This window comes from Eptatretus burgeri, chromosome 9, assembly GCF_056783735.1.
Source record: "Eptatretus burgeri isolate ZD-2024b chromosome 9, Ebu_testis_v1, whole genome shotgun sequence".
Taxonomy (NCBI): domain Eukaryota; kingdom Metazoa; phylum Chordata; class Myxini; order Myxiniformes; family Myxinidae; genus Eptatretus; species Eptatretus burgeri.
The window spans coordinates 53,338,448-53,362,730 of NC_140969.1; the positions used below are offsets into that span (position 1 = coordinate 53,338,448).

Genomic DNA, 24,283 nt, shown 5'->3' on the forward strand with positions numbered 1-24,283 from the left:
AACAAATTTGACCTAAAAAATAATTGGTGGGTGAATTCAATGACCGAATATGCAACTCTTCTTCAAATTTCAAGTCAATCGGATGAAAATTCTCTTCTGCCATATCCTCTCCGGTCTCGACCCCCCCCCCTCTGTCTTCGATTTGTCCCCACCATATTTCCGCAGGGCACTCAAGGTCCGCCAACAGCCCCCTTCTAGTAAAACTAACAAAATCACGAATCAGTGCCCACCTTCGCTCTTTCATTCCTCTTTTTTACCACTTTTGGAATAAACTCCTTCACTCTGTTCAATCTCATTCTTCCCTCCAGGCCTTCAAAACAGCTGTTCACCACCACCTCTTATCATGCCCCATCCAAATCCTCGATCTTTTCTATCCCCATGAATACACCCCATATCCACCTCCTTCAAATTCCTTGCTTTCCTTCCTGAAAGTCCCTGTAATGTCCATTTTGTATACCCCGTGTTCCCTCCCCATCCCTCTCCCTTCCACAGATCTCCTAACGTCTCTGTTCCCAACTGGTTTGTCCTTCCCTCTCCTACCCCTCTTGTCTCATGCCCCCCCCCCATTGCTGTGCGTGTGTGTTCGCTCTCATATGAGCCTCGACAAGGTATACAATTTTTTTTAAACACTTTTAGAAATTCAGCCATGTTGACCTTTTGGTCTATGTTGACCTCAAAAATAATTTGTGGTTGAATTCAGTAACCTGATATGCAAATCCTCTTCAAATCCCAAGTCAATGGGATGAAAATTAAAGATTTTAGAAATTTCAGCTTAGTTGTTGACCTTGGGCCTATGTTGACCTTTTGAACACAAAAACAATAGGCTTCTTCCTTCTGACAAACTCTCCCGTGTAGTGAAGTTTTGTGAAGATCAGTTTAAAATTGTGACCTGTAGGCGATAAACATTAAAAAAAAGGAAAAAGTCAAACAAACAAGAAAAAGACGTCGTGCAGAGCAACAATACTTGCAAAATTGGACCCCCCTCTTCAAAGGTTGCCATGGCTACATCAAAATTGTCCATTTCATTAAGGCTGAAATTGACTCGGGTCAATCGGATGAAAATTGATTATTTTTCAGATTGAAATTGATGATTTTAGAAGTTTGACCTTTGACCTTTCGATCTCAAAAATAGTTGTTTTCCCAATTCAGTGACACACTTTGCAATTGCGGTTTGATTGTGAAGTCAATCGGATGAAAATTGACGATTTTTCAGATAAAAATTGATGATTTTAGAAATTTGACCTTGAATTGACCTTGGACCCTTATAATCTCAAAAATAGCTAATTCCCCAATTCAGTGAAGCAATATGCAAATCATGTTCAAATTTCAAGTCAATCGGATGAAAATTGACGATTTTAGAAATCTGAGCTCAAGATGACCTTTGAGATTAAAATCAATAGGCTTCTCGGTTGAGACTACCTCTACAACTTGGTGAAGTTTCATGAGGATCGGTTTTAAATTGTGACTGGTAGGTGATCGACAGACAAACAGACAGACAGAATCACAAAATCAACTGACCAAAAAACTTGAAAAATCTTCGATTTTCACAAGTAATAAAATAATACAGAAAAAATAAGCAAATAATTGAGCAAGCGCATCAATTATATACAATACTGTAAACATTTTCTGATTTATTTTTTCTCCTAGAGGTTAACATTTTATGGCATAACAATAGTTATTTCCATAGTCCGTGTTTAGCACAAGCATGAGATAAAATGACCTTATTAGGAAATGCATCGTTATTTGTGTAGAAAGCAGCCATCTTCCTTCCCTGCATTTTTGTGTCTAAATCTGCTTCCCCTTGGAGCCTATTTAATGCTTTATCCCTCTGTAATCTGTTTTCTGTTCCTTTTGGGGAGAGAACAGGCCGTGGGCACAAGTTTTAGCGTGAAGGCGCGGTTTCAGCGCAAAGGGCACTCCCCGGCCATGTTTGTCGATCTTTTGCGAAGTTTAAGAGAATAAACGGGAATCACGGCGTCTCCATGCAGCACCTCTTTGAAATCCTTCCTTTTCTCTAACAGCCTCATCTCAGATCACCCATTTGGATTCAGACCAGGTCACTCCACCTTGCACATGCTACTTTTACTCACCCACCAATGAAATGAGGCTTTCAATGTCCAGCATGTTACATTGGCAAAATTCTTGAATGTACTCCTCAGCCCCCCCCCCCCCCCTCCGCAACGTGCATTATATTCAACGTGAATTTTGAGAATGGTCAAAGGGTTGACTTCATGAACGAGAAAGCATGCCAGAAACCTTTGGAGCCTCCAAATACAGTACGGTACCACATTGACATCATTCTTCAATCTGTGTTGATTGAATGATTTCGCACGGACCTTACTCGATGATGAAGTTCCACAAGATTACAATTATGAACAGGTTCAGCCATTCTGAGAGTTCTTCATTTTCTCTCGAACTTGAAACTGCAATTGTATAAGCACTTGGGCAAACTTCTAGCATACCATCAACATAGATTGTTCACCAGCCTGATGTATCCTTTGTTTTCCAATCTGATTTTGACAATTTTAATCAGTTTCTCGCAAGCTTAAGAGGTTCAGGTTCAATTCACACCTCACATGGAATGATGATGCAGGATGTAGTGGGTTCTGAAGCTCCTGCGGACACCAACCCTGATGTCCCGTCAGTTTCAGGCAACAAAAATCGTTTGCTCAAACTCCAGCTGGAAGGATCCCTACCAGTATGTTACGTTGCCAAAAGGTCAAGGCCAGACTTCAGAACTTGTTCTTTGATACAGAAAAGGGCAACAAAAGAAAAAGGGTTGCTTGATGTCTCTCAACTAATGCAGAGCTGCCGACCAGTGATGGATTGGTTTACATATGCGCATGATGCCAGCATCATGTTGTATTCAGTCGGAAGAACTGTTTTTTTATTTAATTTATCTTGCCTGACTACACCCCCATCTCTTTACTGATGCTCCGGTTAGCAGGGCAGAGCCAATACATTTGTGAGGGAGACGACGCTTGTTGCTCACAGGCCGTGCAGCATTTGCTTGCATATTACTGATCATGTTGTCCTCGTAGTCAGGATGGAAGTTTAGGTATATTAATGTTGTGAGGACATCAATGTTGATGTGCACGTTGACTTCAGAAGACGAGATTGTTTTTGTCTGCTTGGTGTGTAGATTTAAAACCTGAAATTGTTTTAATTGGTGGCATGCTTCAGGAGTGCTGATGGGAGAACTATATCTTTGGGAAATGTGTAATCTTGTGGACTGCCATAGTAACTGATGCTGTGAAATTGTTACATGTGATGAAATGATACATTTACCCAGGGGAAAACAGGTTTTTTTTTTCCCTTCAGGTGAAGGCTAACTCTTTGTAGTATTTTTCCATGGGCCTTATTTATTATCATGGCAAATTCTGGTTGAATTGGTAACTGGTGATGATGTCACTGAAATAGTACACTTGTAATTTTTGGAAACTACTTAGAGATTAAGTAACTTCAGTCATGAGCAAAAATATTGGCACCCTCGCACTTTTTTCAAATAGCTCACAATTTTCTCCAAAAATAATTTGAAATTGACGAAAGTATTTGATCTCCACAATTCTTTATTTCACTGTGAATATGACAGAACCTTTGTTTTTGATTCAGAACTTAATATATCCTTTTAAATCAGAAAATAAAAATAAATGGCATTGACAAAATCATTGACACCCTCGACTTTTGGTTGCACAGACTTTGGACAAAATAACTGCAGTTGAGCACTTCCTATAGCCATGAATGAGCTTCCTACACCTCTCGACTGACAGTTTGGCCCACTCTTGTGCAAACTGCTCCAGTTCTCCCAGATTTGAAGGGTGCCTTCTCTTCTCACAACTATTGTTTTCAGATCTCCCCACAGGTGTTCAATGGTATCTAGATCTGGATTCATTGTTGGCCACTTCAGAACAGTCAAGCGTTTTGTCTTGAACCATTCCTGGGTGCTTTTTGAAGTGTTTTGGGTCATTGTCCTGCTGCAAGACCCATGGCCTTCGATGGAGACCCAGCTTTCTGACACTGGGTTGAACATTGCTCTCCAAAATGCCTTGGTAATCTCCAAATTCCATCATGTCGTGCACACATTCAAGGCACTCAGTGCCAGAGGTGGCACAGCAACCCCAAAACATCACTGAACCTCCTCCATGTTTGATTGTAAGGAAGGTGTTCTTTTCTTTGAAGGCTTCATTTTGTTTTCTGTAAACATAGAGATGATGTGCTTTACCAAAAAGCTCTAATTTGGTCTCATCTGTCCACAGGATATTCTCCCAGAAGGATTTTGGTTTGTTCAGGTGTGTTTTGGCAAACTTCAGTCCGGCTTTCTTATGTCTCTCCCAGCAGTGGGGTCCCTCCTGGGTCTCCTACCATCGTACCCCCTTTCATTGAGTTGGCGATGGATGCTGCGAGTTTAAACTGACGTACCTTGTGTCTGAAGGTCAGCTTGAATGTGTTTGGCAGTTGATAGAGGTGCTTTCTCCACCAATCGAACAATCCTTCGCTGAAATCTTCGATCAATTTTTCTCTTGTGGTCACGTCTTGGGAGGTTGGCTAAAGTGCCAAGGGCCTTAAACTTCCTGATAACATAGCGTATGGTGGAGAGAGGAACATCAAGGTCTCTGGAGATGGACTTGTAGCCTTGAGATTATCCATGCTTGGCTACAATCTTGTGTCTGACTCAGAGAATTCTCTGGTTTTCTTTCTTTCCTCCATGCTCATTGAGGTATACACAGTGACACGAAACAGCAGAATGACTCCTTTTCTCTATTCAAACTGGTTGAATGAGTGATTTTTATATTGCAGGCACCTGCAACTCACCACAGGTGAGTTCAATTCCAAAGTAAAGGAGAATCACCTGATTGAAATCCAATTACTTCTCATAACTTCTAAAAGGTGCCAATAATATTGTCCAGGCCATTTTAGGATTTCTGTGTGGAATAAGCTAAGATTTAGTAATTTTTTTTCAGCTGTTTTTGTTTTGTTCCACCGCAAACCAAAGAAATAAATGTGTGGATACCAAAATATTTTTTTAATTTCAACAATTTTCTGGAAGAAATTGTGTATTATTTGAAAAAAGTGCAAGGGTGCCAATACTTTTGGCCACGACTGTACACAACAAATGACTCTTCAAAAGCAAGTTTTCAAAGACATTCACCAAATTAACGGACAATGTGCAGTTGAAAGTGATGAATTTTGTTGATTTATTCATCAGAATGTTTGTCAAAGGTCAGCGATCAGGCAGTTTCTGTAAATAATTTGTTGTCACACGTGAAACGTACGCTCACATAGCAAGATGGCACACAGCAGGATCACTCGATTATTTTTTTTAATGGAAAGAAGAGGAAGAAGAAGGTGGAGGATAAAAGTTGGGTGCCCAATCATAAAAAAGCAAAGTCATTAAATCGACGTACTTGCATGAAAAAATAGTTGAACAGCATTTACGCGACGGATTTACATTGAGAGTTCTCTGTTCCGCGTGACATGTGCATCATACGTCACAGTACTCGCTCAGCTCACTGAAAGTGGACGCATTTCATGGTTTCATATCAATTCGATTAAGAATTTAATTTTTTTTTTGTGTGTGTGACATTGATCTTCCTCATGTGAAAATAATTTCGCACAGCACGCCTGGGGCAAATGCGCATGCCTCAATCTTTTTATTATTATAGACATAGTGCAAGTGGTGCAGGGAATGTCAAAAGCCTTACCTACAGGTTGTCCCTTGCCCTGACAACTGAGGAAAAATCTTTGTCCCAAACCGATATCAACAAAGTTTCCTGTAACCAAGAAGGATGATGAGTCGCAAAAATCATTGTGCATATGGATTAGAATAATATCCTTACAGATCGTCATAGTTCTATGGTGATCCCACGTTTACTGGATATGCAACAATAAACAAAGTGTAAATATATAGAGTGGGGGGAATGGGGGAAGGGTGGCGGACAGGAAAGAGATGTTGTGCCTTTGCTGAATCATCATAGACCGCATAAAGGCTTTATTTTGGCAGGGTCTTTGTAGGGAAGTGAGCACAAATTACGAACAATTCTGATGGGAAGGGTAAGCCAAAATGTTTGAATAACCATTCTGTGTTTTGTCTGCAAAAGTTAATACCAGGTATAGAACTTTGTACATTTGAGAAGGAATAGCCAGTTCCATGTGGTCTATATTGTATGGTGTGATACTCAATCTGAACAAATCGACATAGCAAATGCGTTCAACTGAAGGAGATGCAAGCCCTGAATCGTCAGTGAAGCACAGATTGCTGCAATAACTTTAAAATAAAAAAGGGATGGCTATCGAATGTTTACCCTCAATGTACTCCACATCTGAGATGCCTAACTAATGAACAACTGGAAGCAGTTCAAAGCACTGCATGCATTATTCACGCATGTGTCATAATAGTTAAATTACCTTGCAATGCTTCAGTGGAAGAAAGGATGGAATACAAGAATCTCAAAATACACAATTTACCCACTAGCAAATATAACAAATCATGTAGTCGTGCTTTAAGAAAATGCAACAGGGTGGATAAAGCATGGTTGGGCGTTAGCAAAACTTCCATCAAGCAAGGCTGATACCATTGTCGTCGCCGTTAAAGTTGGCAAAGCCACCATGCTTGCTGTAGAAGGCCAATGCCATTAACAATACAATCGTAATGGGCCACAATAAGGACTATGGTGTAAAACTATAGTATAGTAAGGAATACATCAGAAGGGATCTGAGGAGGAAGTACCATTAGGTGCAAGAAGATCAGCCTCACGCTGTAACGATGCGAAGTTGAGGATGGGTGGAATGGCCAGTAATAGTAGAAGATATTTTAGGATGTTAATAGCCTGGCAGACCCAACGAAAGACCCGTGATTGGCCCTCTGGTGTGGACGTCTGGTCACGGAATTGCTTGGAAGCTGTCTCCTGTGTGAAACAATGCAATGGAAACAATACGCTGAAACATAATTGAGCTGCTGTGCACGGTGCAGCAACTTTCATCGTAATGAGATCAAGCTTCAGGTTGGTTGAAGAAATGATGACAGGTGTTCTCCCTTTTTGCAATTGTAAATCTTTCATTATTTTACAGGCCGCCCTTTAGGATTTCATATGAACTTCAAGAAAACAATGTAGCAACTAATTAAGTTTCCAAAAAGGTCAATGCCCTCGACAAACATCAGCAGGAAGATGCAGCATCACATGGCACACGGATATTGCCAACGGCTTCAGCAGAGTGCAGGAAGTTTGACAACCTTGCTGAAAGTCCTGTGACTCCTACTTCTTCAATAACCCCATTTATTACCACCTTCTTTCTGGTAAACTGAGACATATTTTTCACCGCGTTCTTTCATGAACCGGCTGCCTAGTCCTGATGTTAGACTGAAAGTGATTTGGGCAGGAATTTGTAATTTGTCCAGGGTACCGGCTATAACTCGCCTACTCGTCGGAAAATACAGCAACGGGTCCATCCAATTGTCCAATTGGATGGACCCGTTGCTTCATCCAATTGTCAATGTAAATTGTCTTGTAGCATGGATGGGGAAGAGGGAAAGGAAAGTGCATTTGTGGGTTTTTTTGAAACCATAGCTTTAATATTCATCGGATATAGCAATGCCCTTCTCCAGAATGAAAATGTGTCCAAACCATCAAGATTTAACTCGGTCTCCCTTAAAAGAGGTTGAGCAGATCGTGAGAGCAGAATTATAAATGTAGCCTTTCAGTAACAGGGTAAGGATACAAGATTTAGGCTCATTCACGTGGTTGTCTGGAGCAGCTTTTAATGTCCCTTTGACAAAAACAGGAAGTTACAAAGGGTGAGCAGAGAAATAATGTGTGAAAACGGCAAATAATGGCCAAAAAAAAAACAGCACCCCAAGGTGGTGGTGGGGGGGGTAGGGGGTGAGAGGGAGGAAGGGGACAGGGCGTGCCATCCTCCGTTAGAGGGAAGATAAATATGTCATACATTGAAGGAATCTATGAGCGACCTGGAGAGAAGACTTTGGAAGGTATTTCTTCTTCAAAAAAATGCTTTAGTTATACATTAAAGTTTGTGTGTAATTGGCATGATCAAAGCCTTTACAGTTTACAAGTTCCATGTTTGTAACTTATTAGATGTGTTTTTGCACCTTCGATCAGCAACATACTTCATATAATCGTCAGTTGGTGGATTTCTGTGTTCACATTTAACAAAAGGCTTTTTTTGGTTTCTTCATCTGCCATGAAGGTGCAGAGAAAGCACACTTTGGAGTGTCAAATTTGGGTTTGATCGCAACCTGACTAAATTGTCGGATTGTTCCTTCGCTGGTTGTATCGTCTGTTATCATTCGTTGGTGGACGCTACAGATCCCACGGTGTCTTTCGAAAAGAGTGTGTGTGTTACCGCCGGCACTTTGAAACAAATTAAAAAATTCCTGAAAAAATCACCTTCAGTCGAACATCAAGCCTGTCCAGCCAATTTGGGAGAATTTAGCAGCACATTCATTATATTGCAAGCTCTTGAGGCGGGCTGTCAGATAGGGAGTTGTGGGGTTTTGAGGTTATTTTCGCCTTATGGCTTGCATTCATGGTCCTGCAGTGCCTGCTCGAGGGTACCGTTGAAGTCGGTGTTTTATTATTTTATTGTATGACAATCATCTGTGGCATTCCCATCCTGATTCTGTTTTCCCATCTTTCTTTGCTTTTCCATCGAGAGAGCCACTTTTGGTTTTTGGGTCTGACCCTTCCCCTGTGGTGTTAATAAATAAATAATTTATTAAATAAATAATGCATTCGCCTTTATCCATTCTACAGACCTTTCTCGAATCAGGAGCTGGTCCAATACTTGCAATGTGCCATTTAACCCTGACAAATCATACACACGTCTCACTATGCTTCTTCAAAAGAACCATCTGGAGAACCCTCCAATCGACTTTCTTAACTAACCTTTTAAATAAGTTAATTCCCTCAAACTTTGAGCCATGATCTCTCTTGGGCAAACAATAAGTCAAAATTGCCTTCCAAAACCAGCCGCCCACTGGGCATCCTCTGTTGTGCCAAGTCTTTCCTTGGCAAATATGAACCTCATACAACCTACAAAGCCTTCATCCATAGCTTGATGTGCTGCTGTCTGCATTTGTGGTGGCCCTGCCTTTTGCATCTTGATGCCGGACAGACCAAGGCCCTCAGAATCATTGGAATCTCCCACCGTGAAGCCAAATCTTTGGGCCTGTTTCTCTCACAACTCAAACAGGTCGGTGGCCTGTTTTCTGCCACCTCCTTCCTGGCCTTGAACCTCCTGACCTTTCCATGCTTTTGAAGTGCTCTTCTGCATTACACCGAGTTCTTTCTGTTCTGCATTCTCGCTCTTCCATGAACATCAACTTTGTGCACAATAAAAGCGAATGGCCCTTTCTCTGCTGGAATTGGTTTTGATTGGACACGTTATATCATTCCAAGACGGATGTATTTTGTACATTTTCATTGACTCGAAGTTTAAGTCAGGTGCTGAGAGCCTGCAAACCCATTACATCCATTAATCTTCCTTGCTCTCAGATTCTGCTGCTGGTGATTTCATTTACCACGGTACCTTCGAATTCTAAAATGGATAGTCTCAAAATTGGGATTCAAAGACAAATGAGGCTTCTGAGCAATAACAGCATACATCATCCTCGAACTTCTACAACCTTATAGGTTGAAAGGGATCATTATTTACCGAAGCAACTGCAAATATATTTAATCCCCCACCCCTTCTCTCCGCTCTCTTTGTCATTAATGGAAGGACCCAAGTCCATTCCCTCGGAAGTACCTGCTTTACAAACACAGTAAAAATTTACACATGAACTTTACATCTTCTTTCTTTTTACTATAAATGAGTATCCGGTGTGTGTGTGTGTGTGTGTGTGTGTGTGTGTGTGTGTGTGTGTGTGTGTGTGTGTGTGTGTGTGTGTGTGTGTGTGTGTGTGTGTGTGTGTGTGTGCGTGCGTGCGTGCGTGCGCGCGAGTGCTTCGACTGGAGCTTTCTGATGAAGTGTGATGCACCGGAATAATCGTCATGATATCCTCAGTTGATTATGCTAATTAACTACAAAGAACCCAGAAGAATTCCCATGTTGAGGTGTGTTGAGCAGCTTACTCGGTCCTTCAACAGCATGGCATGCTATTCACAAAAGAAAAAAAAATACCCCCGAGAGGGAGTGCCGGTCATCTCTGCCAGAGGTCGAAAGTAACTCTGTGCCAGACTGGAATAGGGGCAGTTCATAAAGTACGTACGCTCTACTTCCGGGTTTCAAAACCACCCACCCCCCTCTGTATGCAGGCGAGTGACCACCCACCCAACCCCCTCATACATCGCTAATCGCTTGCAAAGCCAGCAGTTCCTTATGAACCGGTGTTTGTAAGTCATGACAATGCAGTCCCTAGCGGTGTAATTTACCTTTTTCTTTTAATATCACAGCACGTCATTTATGAAAATAAAAGTACAAATTGACATTCAAAACAATATTAATGTCATAAATGAAAGTAAGTGTGCATATAAACTTGTGTTCCATTGTTTTAGTTAAATCTGACAAAAGCTTCAAATGTAATATTTGTCTCGGAGAGTCCCGGTTCTTAATTTTTTAACACTTTTATTTTTGTATGTACGTACTTTATGAACGGTCCATACGGGGAATCAGAACGAAGTTTGAAGGGCTATAAAATCGGAATGAGAGCAAATTTCAAAAAAAATGGCTCGTGGTGTTCTTGATAATAGTCCATAGTATCTGAATCACTAATAACATTTGATCTCTCTTGATAAATGAGGGAGGAGATACGATTTGAAATCGACGATTTTCGCAACTTTGACAGCCTCGTGACGTTGACCTCGACCTTGGACGACCTTGAAAGTTATATCATTGTGCATGTCTCATCGACCTCTATCCATTCCACTATTAGTTATTTGTCTCCACTCGGTTTGATTGTGTACGGACGGACGGACGGACGGACGGACAGACTTCGAGACTGGGTCTCGACTGAGGTCATCTCTACTGAGATGATAGAGATGACCTAACAAAATGAATGATAATTGTAACAAAGCATATATTAATTAATTCTAATAATATTAACACCAATGAAAGTAGTCATATAAATTGGCAAGAATAATAACTAACGTATAATCCTCGCCCTGGCACAGGAGGCTGGGCTTGGTGAATAGTGGGGCAACTCAGCATGACAATTGTGCATTTTGTGAGGAAAGCACCAAATTTGGCACACTAGTAGCCAAACATATTATGAACAGATTTGGATATTGGGCCATCTCAAATTCAGCTGCTGATAGCTGTGGCAGCCATTTTCCACTGCCATCAAAAATTTGAGATGGCCCAATATCCAAATCTGTTCATAATATGATAGGCTACTGGTGTGCCAAATTTGGTGCTTTCCTCACAAAATGCACAATTGTTATACTATATTTAGCTAAGTTGCCCCACCAGAAAGGCAAACTAATGCTCAAGCAGTACAGCAGGCAGGTATGCTGCAAGACCATGAAGACCAGTGAAAATTTGGTCCAACGAACCAACGCGCCCACTGGAGTAATTCTCAAATAAAGTTGTTGTCTGGCAAACGCGTGAGCACATTTCCAGTGTTAACTTAAAAGAGGGGGGGGGGGTATTCCATCACCAATCAGCTTGTATCACTTGCCAAGCAAGCCATTCCTTTATGTTTCGTTGGAGTGTTTTCTTGAGAGCGTAGGCTACTTGGCGAGCACTTTATAAGCTGATTGCTAATGGTATACATGACACCCCAGATGCATTTGTACATGGTCTTAAACTCTTAAAGGGTCTATTTAGAATGTATCCTGGAATAAAATATTTAAATAAATGCCATTAACAACGGAACTCGACCAATTTGAAATATTTTAGCTTCACGTTGTTTATATCGTTCAGCAATCAACATCTCACTGTTTTCGGGTGGTGGGCTTGGGATCCTAGGGTCCTGAGTTCAAATCCTGCTTTCCGTTGAATTAATACCAGGTGGGGTTGACTCAGCCTGTCATCCTTCCGAGGTTGGCAAAATGAGTTCCAGCTTGCTGGGATGATTGAGCCATTTGAGTATCCGGCGTCGGAGTGGTGCCCCGTCCAGGATTGTGCCCCAATAGTCCAGGAGACTACTTCAGCAGCACCGACACTCTGTACAGAGTGTGGTCCCAATGGATGGAGGGATCTCACTATCGTTCGGTATATACAGAGCCTAGTAGATTGAAGAAACGCCTTCGCAAAGAGCACTTTTTCGATCCTTGTGGAGGATCTCTAAGTCTTACTCACGTTGTTGTTCGTCATCTTCTTCTTGTGGACTTGTTTGTTTCACAGCCTACAGTTTTCATCGAAACTTCCTGAAACTTGGCATATATATGTAAAAATACCCTGCGCAGACAGTAACCATCTCCGATTTTGAAAATTCCTCCGAGAAAAAAAGTTATGACTTCAAAATATCTCCGCTAATGGAAATCGCCGAAAAATTATCTCCGAAACTAGGCAAGTTTTTTGAATTCTGTTTGTGGGAATCGAACAGGGCATTAGCAGAGATGAATTACCGCACATATGATACATCACTACGACCTCATATCAATTTTTATGACGTCATTCCTATTTTTTTGACATTTTTTTGTTTCACAACCCAGAGTTTTCATCGGATCTTCGTGAAACTTGCCATGTATATGCAGAAAGCCCACGCGCAGACAGTAACCATCTCCGATTTTGGAAATTCTTCCGAGAAAAAAAAAAGTTGACGTCATAATATCGCCGCTAATGGAAATCGCCTATACCATTATCTCCGAAACTAGGCAAGCTGTTTGAATTTTGTTTGCGGGAATCAAGCCGGGCATTAGCACAGATAATTTATCGCAAACCTGATAAATCACAATGACGTCATATTCGTTTTTATGACGTCATCATTAAGAGGACGAGGATCTTCGCTCATTTGAGCTTGTTTATATACTGTATATATATATATATATATATATATATATATATATATATATATATATATACATATATATATACATATATATATATATATATATATATATATCACACACTTTGTGTAAAGCATATCTTGTGAACCAATTGAAGATATTTACACGTTTCCATCATCGATGACTATATCGATCAACGATGACGGTCGCAGTGTAACAGACGAGGCATGATAACGCTCATATAAATATTTAAAATGAACACGATGTATAAATATAACTTGTAGGAGGTTTCGCAATAATCGAGACCTTGTCATTGTCCGCTATGCGATTGGAAACCACATCTGCCGTGTTCCCACCCGCTCCGGAAGACCGAGTCCGCCGGCTCGCCATGCTATCACATACATCTGCTTCAAATAATTAAATAAACCAACAGCCTTCACATTGCCAATCCAATCTGAGCACGCCGAATATTGGGCGCAATGAGGTGTTCATTTCGCTGACGCAGTCGGAGAAAAATAACCGGCGCAGCATCGCTCAACGTAAATTCGAAGTACTGCCGCGAACACCAACACCATGGCTGACATACAATGCATAAATCGCACAGATGTTGGGTTAATTGCCAATGTTACATACGCTTCAAATTAACATACCTCAATCGTTATGGAAAAGCAACACAATGGTTACTTCCTCCAAACCGATATATATATATATATATATATATATATATATATATATATATATATATATATATATATATATATATATATATATATATATATATATATATATATATATTTTAATTTTCTTCACTTTTTTATCTTTAAGACGAAATAATTATTTCAAAACAAATCCCCCTGCCGCGTGCGATCGTGTCAGTGAGACAGTGAGCAAGAATCACGTCGGGTGGATTTGTTCAACACGATCGTCATCCGTGACGACATGACGTGCGTTACCTGTTACGTCATCACAAGGCAACCCCCTTCTCGTGATTTGGAGATTCTCGGTGTGAAGACATCTCCTTTGGCATTTCCAGTGGTTTATGGTTGCTTCAATCACATGTGGGTGGCGTCGACCGTTTCACACGAAGCCTTGTTCTATGTCAGAGCTTTGGAGCATCCATTATTCCTCAGCAATATGATGGGGGACCGAATTTTGAGCACCAAGTTGTGAGGTGACATTCCAGAAAGTTCCATTGAGTTGATAAATACACAGCTTGGTTTGTTTCTAATACCGAGTCTACAGATTTGTGTGTCCTTGAATCACCCGGTAGTTTCTGGAGCAGCTGGGAATTTATAACATTCACAGTTTCATTACCTGGGGGCAGGTATTGCATGTTCACATCTGCAGCCATTTGGTCTTGATGTAATGTTGGCCAATGTTTGGATAGACTCGGTGTTTCAGCTCTTCAACAGATTGCACAACATTGCCACAGCCAACTGGGATTGACATCTCGCCATCTTCAGGATCAACTGGAATTTTTCCATTGCCAATCTGGGAGGAGGAGAGTAGGAAATTCCTCCTTTTTTTTTTTTTTTTTTTTTTTTTTTGTATACCTTGGTCGAGGCTCGTATGAGAGCTAACACACAACTCACAGCAAGGAGGCATGAGACAAGAGGGGTGGGAGTGGAAGGGACAAAACATTGGGGAACAGACACAGGTGAACTGTGGAAGGGAGAGGGATGGGGATGGGACGGGGAACATGGCGAGGAGAAGATGGACATTACAGGGACTTTCAGGAAGGAAAGCAGGAGAATTGAAGGAAGTGGGCTTGGGTGGATTATCGGGGGTAGAAAAGATCGAGGATTTGGATGGGGGAAGATAAGAGGTGGTGGTGAACAGCTGTTTTGAAAGCCTGGAGGGAAGAATGGGAAAGAATAGAGTGAGGAAGTTTATTCCAAAGGCGGGAAAATAGAGGAATGAAAGAGTGAAGATGAGCAGTGATTCGTGATTTTGGTAGTTTTACCAGAAGGGGGTTGTTGGCGGACCTTGAGCGCCCTGTGGAAATGTGGTTGGGACAAATCGCAGAGAGAGCAGGGGGGCAAGGCTGGAGAGGAGTCGGTAGAAGACAGAAAGACCACCGACCAACCTGCGGTGATTGAGTGAGAGGCCCAAAGACTCAGCTTCATTGCGGGAGATGCCAATGATCTTAAAAGTCCTGGTTTCGACAGCGTGAAGTCGAGAAAGGTGGGAGGCAGGAGCACCAGCCCAGAGGGGAGAGCAGTACTCCATCAGGCTACGGACAAAAGCTTTGTAAGTAGTCAGGAGCTCAAGAGGGCCGAGGAAGGACTTTGCACGACGGAGGATTCCCAGTCGGCGACTGGCTTTTGAGGCAAGGTTGGAAATGTGACTTTCCCAGGAAAGGTCATGGCAGATAGTGAGACCCAGAAGCTTGAAAGAAAAGACTTCTTCCAGAGGATTGTTGAGAAAGTGGATGGGGGGGGTTTGTAAACGGTCCTTTCGAAAGGTCCTTTCCTTGTGAGATCTTGAAGGTGGACTCGCATGCTTGTGTTGAGGTTTTCCATTGCCAATCTGGAGGAGAGTAGGAAATTCCTCCTTGTGAGATCTTGAAGGTGGACTCGCATGTTTGTGTTGAGGTTTTCCATTGCCAATCTGGAGGAGAGTAGGAAATTCCTCCTTGTGAGATCTTGAAGGTGGACTCGCATTACTTATAACGGCCTTCGCTAAAAACACACCAATTGTCCCAATCACCCTAGATCATCACGACTTGATGAAATGAGATTTTCGAAATCTGTTTTGTTGTCAGACAATTCAAATCCACTCTCTAAGCAACCATATAGGTAAGCGGATCAAAATCGCTTGTTTTTAAATTTCCCCATGGTGTATATTTGGAGAAGTTAGCTTAGGTGGTAACCTCTCTTCTACACACCTTCTTTCACCCTTGAGAGTTGCGTTGTTAGATCAGCAGTAAAATGACCTTTAAGTTGATGTATAGGTTGTGTTTGTACTATTTTCGGTTTTTGAATAATTCGCCATTAGCACATTTGAGAGATCACGTGGCTCCTTCTTTGCAGTTGTTACTCATCATGTCCTAACTGTTATTTTTCACATTTGATATCATATTTGATGATCGGAGCTCACCATCTTACCATTGATGTACAGTAGGTGTCCAGGTTGATATCTGAAAAAGTTTGGGCTTTTTATCAAGCAATGTAAATGGATCTACCATTGGAGATGGCGACAAGTGGCTCGTGTGTTTATAAGTTATGGATTGTGAGAAAATGACTGTTTAAAATCCTGAGCAAGGTGATTCATGCTTAAAACATGCGATCCTATAAAGTTTTGTTGGAATTAACTTTGGAAGCTCAGAAGAGTGGCGTCACAAACAAACCAACAACCAGACTTCTCATTCGCTTTTATATAGACGATACACACATACACACACACACACACACACACACACACACACACACACACACACACACACACACACACACACACACACACACACACACACACACACACACACACACACACACACCCGGCACTCCCCCCCAGGCAATGGCACACAACATACGGTATTGTGGTCCCTAGACAGTTATCTCATTCATGTTCATTTTTGATAGCCCTTCCCTTATGTCTAGTGGGTTTATAGGACAAAATATGTAGTGAGGGCTTTTACGCAGGTCTTTATTTCCATTCTTTATTCTTTTATCTTATTTATTTTATTTCACACATGAACCCCTCCTATCCTTCACCAAGTATGCAGACCACAGCAACAGGCAGCTTTATTTGTGTACGCGTGCCATTTCTCCTTCAAACCTCTTTGACACTTTGACAGCCAGAGAGATGTCCACTTTGACAAGCACGTGGTCAGAAGAACCGATTGGGGCGGAGGGAGAACAGCAAGTTGTGGCGAGGCAGTTGTCCTGAAACAACTTGCCTTTTCCTCATGGAAAGCAAACCCAACTGAGGATCATCTTAATTCCTTCCATAAAGCTCACGCCATTATCAAACATCCGCTCACCTCTGACCTTCTCCGGATTCAGACCACAACGGTACAACATTTCTACAACCACTACAACACCTATATAAAAATCCATGCATCAATCCAAGCTCCCTCACCTTCACCATTAACCACCACAACCGCTATGACTCCATAACCTCACTGCTACACCACTGCTACAAATTCCACAACCACAGTCACCATCATGGACGCCCACCACTGCCCTTTGGAGGTTGCGGGGAACAATGTGCACCACATACCACTGCTGATGCTTATGCTTGGAACATACTGGTGTGTAGCTTGAAGTGCAAGTGTGCGCTAGAATCTGTTCAACATTCCATGGATAGCCCAAGTGCTCCGCTCAATTACGGCCGCCATTTGATGTCTAGCACATGTTCGTGACTGGAGAGCGCCACGAGATATCCTCGCCCCATGTTAATGTCGGAGCTGATTCGCGTGGCGAAGTCGCAAAAGGGTCACCCCACTTTTAGACCGAACCAGCGGACCAATGGTGAGTGAGATGAGAGGGATGTGGCGTATCATCAGTGGCGCATGGACCAGAGGCAATAAAAGGCGGGCGTGAGGAAGAGGAGTCATCCAGAATCTGCTTCGGAGAAGTTGCGTTTCTTCGCCACTCCTGTTCAGCCACAGCCAATCCCCACCTGCACCAGACCCATGCCCTCTCCTCTACTCTCCACCAGACTCAGTCCACGGGAATGAAGCACTGTTCTCCCTGCTGAGCAAGCTGGGACTGTGCCAGGAGCCTTCTTAGGGATTCTGGTGGGAGTACTGATATTTTTACTGTCTTGTGTATTCCCTGTCTGCTCTACCATGCTGTGAATGTGGGCCCTGTTAAGGCATTAGCTAATTAAGGAATCTCATTTGTCATTGGTTTCGTTGGCGCATATGTCGTTCGTAGGTTTAGGAGTTTTTATTGTTACTGATTGTTATTGCTTCATTATATTCCTGTCCAGTGTACCATAACTCATTCTTAAATCCTCTTGGGCTCAGAGTGAACTCGGGTCGTCGTGGTGATTCGGAAAGTCACAGGGACATGGGACATGCGTCTGTGATTCGGAAAGCCCGTTAAGGGTTAATTTGGATACGACTGTTAACGCCATCAATCCAGACCATGCCACATGTCCCTCGGCTCACTCAGCCATTAATTGCAGATGAGGCACGTGGTATCAATTTGTGTAATGCCAGACTTATTTTATGGTCCCACCAGTATAGTGTTAAAGTGAAAAGACCCGTAATCCGGCTGAGAACAGCCGACCAAACTGTCTTTTACTGTCACATTGAAGCAACCTGTTTGATTCGTACCGGACAACTGGAATGAACCCTCACAACTACAACAATATATCAATATATTTATAATAGCCCTCACAGCTCTCAATCCTCTCCCCCGCCCCCCCCCCCGACTCTCACCAAACATGATGAATTGCAAAAACAGCATATTTAAAGTTATGTTTAAACTTACCCTGTGTATTCACAAACCCTTGATATGATCTTGCCATCAGTATTAAGAAGCACCCAAACAAGATACGGAATATGGAGTCTCCCTCAGGGAAGTCTTCCTGGTACATCTATCGAAAATCGAGTTATCAACTTCCACTCACCGCTAAGGGTTGATGGCTTCATACAGTCGGAGGTTCAACAAGAAGCAAGAAATGGCATATCACCAGTGGACCAATTCGGTGTTGTGTCTATGTAATCATATTATCCACTCAATGACTCGGTTGTCATAAATGGCCATGTCATAAATGCTCATGAGAATAACCTGCTCACCAAAAGGGATTCGATGATAGTGGACCCACGATTTAAAGGAACGAAAACCCAATTAAGATAGAGCCACGATGCAGAACGTGTTCCGAAGCTGTGGGTGAAGAGAGCAAAGTGCTGCTGGAGGATAGGGTCGCGAACGTGGTTTAACTCCAGAGAACCTTAGTTTAACTCCAGTGAAACTCAAGTCCGTGAGTCATTTTCATGACAGTGTAAATAGCGAGCTGCCAGGCAGAGAAGCGTCGTCACACTTGGGTAGAGCTTCCCTCTCTGCTCGACCCTTGACGGGGAGGTACAAGAGCCTGACAGTTGTGTGGGGCAAAATGATTGGTTGGAAACCAGATACTTTCCTGTGTTCTGACATTGGTTGGACAAGTAAATGCAACAAAGTTCATGATGTAAAAGTACGAAGAAGTTGGCACCAGTGAAAAGTACACCACACATCTGTCTCCCGCACAAACAATAGCTTTGTGAGTCATTTTAGGTAACAATCTCTCTGTCTGTCTCTCTCTCTCTCTCTCTCTCTCTCTCTCTCTCTCTCTCTCTCTCTCTCTCTCTCTCTCTCTGTCTCTGTCTCTGTCTCTGTCTCTGTCTCTGTCTCTGTCTCTGTCTCTGTCTCTCTCTCTCTCTCTCTCTCTCTCTCTCTCTCTCTCTCTCTCTCTCTCTATCTATCTATCTCTCTCTCTCTCTCTCTCTCTCTCTCTCTCTCTCTCTCTCTCTCTCTCTCTCTCTCTCTCTCTCTCTCTCTCTCTCTCTCTCTCTCTCTCTCTCAATCTCTCTCTCTCTCTCTCTCTCTCTCTCTCTCTCTCTCTCTCTCTCTCTCTCTCTCTCTCTCTCTCTCTCTCTCTCTCTCTCTCTCTCTCTCTCTCTCTCTCTCTCTCTATCTCTCTCTCTCTCTCTCTCTCTCTCTCTCTCTCTCTCTGTCTCTCTCTCTCTCTTCTCTCTCTCCCTCTTCTCTCTCTCTCTCGCCCCCTGCTGGCTGTTTTTTCGTTGTATACTGTCATGGCCGCTCCTTGCTTCGTGTCGTGAGTACCCCTCCTCTGCTTCGTGTCGTGAGTACCCCTCCTCTGCTTCGTGACGTGAGTACCCCTCCTCTGCTGTGCTGTTTGTTGTTTCCACTTCCCCATTTTTCGTTTTCTACTTGTGGACTTTTCCCGTGTTATTTTTCCGAGAGAGAGAGAGAGAGAGAGAGAGAGAGAGAGAGAGAGAGAGAGAGAGAGAGAGAGAGAGAGAGAGAGAGAGAGAGAGAGAGAGAGAGAGAGAGAGAGAGAGAGAGAGAGAGAGAGAGAGAGAGAGAGAAAGAGAGAACGCGAGAGAGAACGCGAGAGAGAACGCCCACGGTCTCGTGTCGAGAAAATCGTAGGCCGAAGGCCTGTCATGGCCGCTGGGGGAGGTTTTTCTCGTTCACTCCGACCTAGTTCTTTGTTAATTCTCAACTTTAATCGTTGATTTCTTGGTGTTTGTGAAATCGCCTTTTTTTCTCTCGACAAAGTTTACTAAATTGTCTTGAGTTCGAATGGCGGGTGAACGTTTCCGTGTCGAGATGTTTGAGTCACTAACTCGTAAAAACGCTGTTTTTTTCCTCCCTCCCAGTGAGGTGGAACTTAACGAGGTGCTTTCCGCCATTGGTAACATCGTTGGTTTACATAATATTCGTGCTGCTTCTCGCATGAATAAGAAGTTTGTCGTGTTTGTGGTGTTTGTGTCCGAGGAGCACATGGTCGCCACGGTGGTTGAGCATGGCCTGTTCATCGACCTGAACACTTACCTCTCTGTGTTCGCTTTACAGGCCCCAACAGTTAAAGTTAACATTAATAATATCCCACCATCTAAAAGAAATCGGGACTTGTGTAACCAGTTAAACAAGTTCAGTAAGGTCGTGTCGAGGATCTCAATGGTGCTGATGCGTCATGTTAGTGATAAAGGTAAACACGTCATGTCCTTTAAAAGAGTGGTTTATATCATACTACCTGAATATGGTAAAACACTGAATGTTGTACTCAGTGTAAAAATGGAAGGATTTGAATATAAAATGTTTGTCCCCTCAGAGGTTGTGACGTGTTTTGGGTGTGGAGCTTACGGGCACGTGAAGAGTGTTTGTCCCAATGCGGTTACACCGCAAGAACGTGAAGGTGCGTGAGGAACGATTCTTCCTAACCACAAACTAATGGGGAAAAGGTGAATCGGGAGCCTAGCCCCGCCCCCCCACCGGCTGAGGTGTTCGACGAATTGGACTCGTCCACCCCGACCGGCTCTGGAGAGAGGGTGTGTAATCGTGACGTAATTAATCCACCCCACCAAACGAGGAAGTGAAAGTGGTTGCTTCCTCTCCTTTACCATCCACTGTACAGGACAGTGTGGACGATATGGAGGTATCTGTTACGGATACCAGAAAAAAAAGGCCAAAAACGGTCAAATGTTGATGCCTTTGATGCTAAGGAGCAGAATAAGGTCCAGATCGTGCCAGGCTTGGTGGACCTCCAAGGTACGTCTGACATCGGAAACCCCTTTGGTGGTACCGGAATCGTGTGTGGATGTAGAAACTTCGTTTGTTCCACTTGCTGACTCCGAGCGGGACACAGAGAACAGTGAAGTATCTCAGGATGTTTGAAGCGTTTGTCCTGTCAGCCAAACCTGTTCAGACGAGTTGACAGCTATGTCTGACAGTGATGGAGAAATAGATAAAGGGGAAAATCCCTGTGAGTTAAATGTCAACCCCTCCCTCACAGATGATGATGGAAGGGTTATAGAGCTTAAGGACATGGACAAGGCAAATTCGGAGGGGTTCGTAAACAGAGCAAAACTTTCTGTTGAGCCAAAAGTAAATGTTCCACAAGTAATAGGAGAGGCCATAGATGAAGCACTTGATTCAGATGAAACCTCTTATACCCCACATTTTAGTGCTTTAAGCTTTCAAGAGGATGATTGGGGAAACAATACAACCTTAGTGTCTCAAGAAAATGTGATTAAATTCCTGGATGAGACATTCAGGAAAAGAAACGTAAAAATCAAAGATTACTTCCCGAATTTACATGATTTCATTAAAACTGCAAGGAGTATGATTCGTGATCCTTCTCAGGCTACCATGTCAGAGCCTCAGTTCCAAAGGTTAAGGAAATGTGTTACTCGGGCTGGTAAAGAGCTTCAAGAATAACTAACTGAATGGAGATAAAAGTAGCATCTCTGAACATCAATAGGGGCCGCAGTTGTGTGCGTCGCCTCCAGGTATTTCAGCTCTTCCAAAATGAAAAAAATTGATGTGTTAATGCTACAGGAGACGCATGCAAATCAGTCTTCTGAGGATGAGTGGTGTAAAATCTTTAAAGGTTGTCTTTTTATCGAGTGCGCTTGTTGAGGCCAAGGCTGGTTTGGCAATAGTGTTGCATCCTCGACTTCAGCCTTCGGATATAACTTGTAAGGAAATTTGTAAAGGTTACTTACTGTCTGTGCAACTTGTCAGTAGTAACCTAAAGATTTGTATGACAAATGTTTACTGTCCTCGTGCTAACTCTGAAAGAGGTGCCTTTCTGTACAAGTTGGTAGAGTTTGTAAGCACCATTGACTTAACCATGTTGTTGTGTCTGGGGGTGACTACAACTGCACCCTCGACCCACAACTTGATCGGAACACTTGTGAGCCTCATCCACCCAGTGCAAGGCCTTTGGCACAGCTCGTCAAAAAGTTTAAACTGGGGGATGTGTGGCGGATACAAAACCGTAATATCCGTCAGTATACATGGGTTTGTGCATCAAGAAATGTTTTGACGATGGCTCGCCTTGACAGATTTTATGTTAATCATGAAATGGTAAACATTGTTAAGAACTCTTATATAAGGCCGTCTGGTTTTTTCCGATCATCACATGATTGTTATGGTGTGTGGCTTTCCTCATCATGTCTGTGGAAGTGCATATTGGACTTTTAATTTGAAACTTTTACAAAGTGCACATTTTATAGAAGCTTTTAAAATGGTATGGGAAAAATGCGAGTCACAAAAGGGTTCATATTTGAACTTAAGACAATGGTGGGACTGCACAAAGTCCCAAATCAAATGTTTTTACCAACAATACTGCTCTTACAGCACATACAATGCTTTTGGTGTGATATCTGCTTTAAAAAACGAGAAACTTATCTGTGAGCAGAAAGCTGAATTGTCTAGCGTGAATTTCCAGCAGTTGTCGGAGAAAAGGACCCTTCTGGCTGAAATGGTGAAAGAGCGGGCGGCCGGTGCTTTCGTCCGACTGCGGAACGAAAAAATCCAACTTGACACACCAAACAAAGGGTTCTTCAATTTGGAAAAAACGGTCAAGACCTCTCAACAAATCCATGCTTTGCGCTCTTCTGGTGGTGATTTGTTGACCTCCCAGAGTGATATCAAGCATGAACTGCAAGACTATTTTTCTAAACTCTTCGCAAAAAGAGCTGTGAATGAGGAGAATAGGAATGCGATGCTTGAACAGCTCCCTTCTCTGTCTGAAGACCAACAGCAATTGCATGAGCCTGGCATTTCTCTTGGAGAATTTACTGCTGCGCTCAAGGATAGCAAGGATGGGAAAGCCCCTGGACTAGATGGCCTTCCGGCTGAATTTTATAAGGCTTTCTGGGACATTCTAGGCCTTACTCTTCTTGAGGTCTTTCGGGAGAGTGTTGAACAAGGTGAATTGCCATTGAGCTGCCGGAGGGCAATTTTGTGTCTCCTTCCGAAGAAAGGAAATCTACATGAGACCGCAAATTGGCGGCCTGTGTCACTCCTCAACACGGACTATAAAATATTGTCAAAAGCACTTGCAACCCGTCTAAAGGAAGTCATCTCCTTCTTGATTGGCACTGATCAATCATACTGTGTTCCAGAACGTTCCATATACGATAATATTTTTTTGGTGAGAAACTTGATCAGTCTTGGTCGAACTACATCTCCTGGTTTTGGTTTATTACTTTTAGATCAAGAAAAAGCTTTTGACAGTGTTAACCATTCTTTTTTGTTTGATGTATTAAGGAGAACGGGGTTTGGGGAAAAATTTATTGCTTATGTTAAGTTATTGTACAAAAATGCATCTTGCCTGCTGAAGGTTAATAATAGTCTTTGTTACCCCTTCCCCTTTCAGCGAGGCATCCGTCAGGGCTGTGCGCTATCAGGCATGCTCTACAATCTATCCGTTGAACCTTATTAGTTTTACTTCGGAACTCAGTGTTAGGAGTCTCTTTTTCACAAAACTCCAAAGTCGTCGTTTCAGCTTGTGCTAATGATATTTGTGTTGCTATTGCAAATCAAAAAGATGTTTCTGAGGTCTCTCGTTGCCTTACCCAGTTTGAGCTTGCTTCTACTGCAAGGGTAAATTGGAAAAAAGTGTAGCTTTCTGGGTGGGCCCCAGATTGCCTTCCTCGTCCCTGCCTGTTTTACCAGGAGGAATACAGTGTAGTAGTGAGGGGTTTAAATATTTAGGCTTATTTCTAGGATTTGAAGCGTATGAACAAAAGAATTGGGAGAATTTCCTGGAAAAAATTTAATTGAAACTGGCAAGGTGGAGAAGATTGTACCAACTTCTCTCGCTTAAGACACGGGTATCTATCATAAACAACCTGGTGGTTCCATTTATTTGGCATAGAGTTATCCCACTTGAACCTCCGAGATACT

General features: G+C 42.6%; 1 protein-coding gene across 2 annotated transcripts in view; it reads right to left on the minus strand.

The window, feature by feature from the left end:
• LOC147020140 (uncharacterized) overlaps positions 1–13,319 on the minus strand; it is a 59,960-nt gene extending 46,641 nt beyond the window's left edge. For both annotated transcript variants that reach the window (XM_085895188.1, XM_085895187.1), the window contains exons 1-3: positions 13,212–13,319; positions 6,728–6,905; positions 5,703–5,771 (exon numbers count right to left, since the gene is read on the minus strand). In XM_085895188.1, the coding sequence (XP_085751314.1) occupies positions 5,703–5,771; positions 6,728–6,905; positions 13,212–13,295 (331 nt within the window). In that variant the 5' untranslated portion in view covers positions 13,296–13,319. The remainder of the gene's footprint in view (positions 1–5,702; positions 5,772–6,727; positions 6,906–13,211) is intronic.
• Between the last annotated feature and the right edge of the window lie 10,964 nt (positions 13,320–24,283).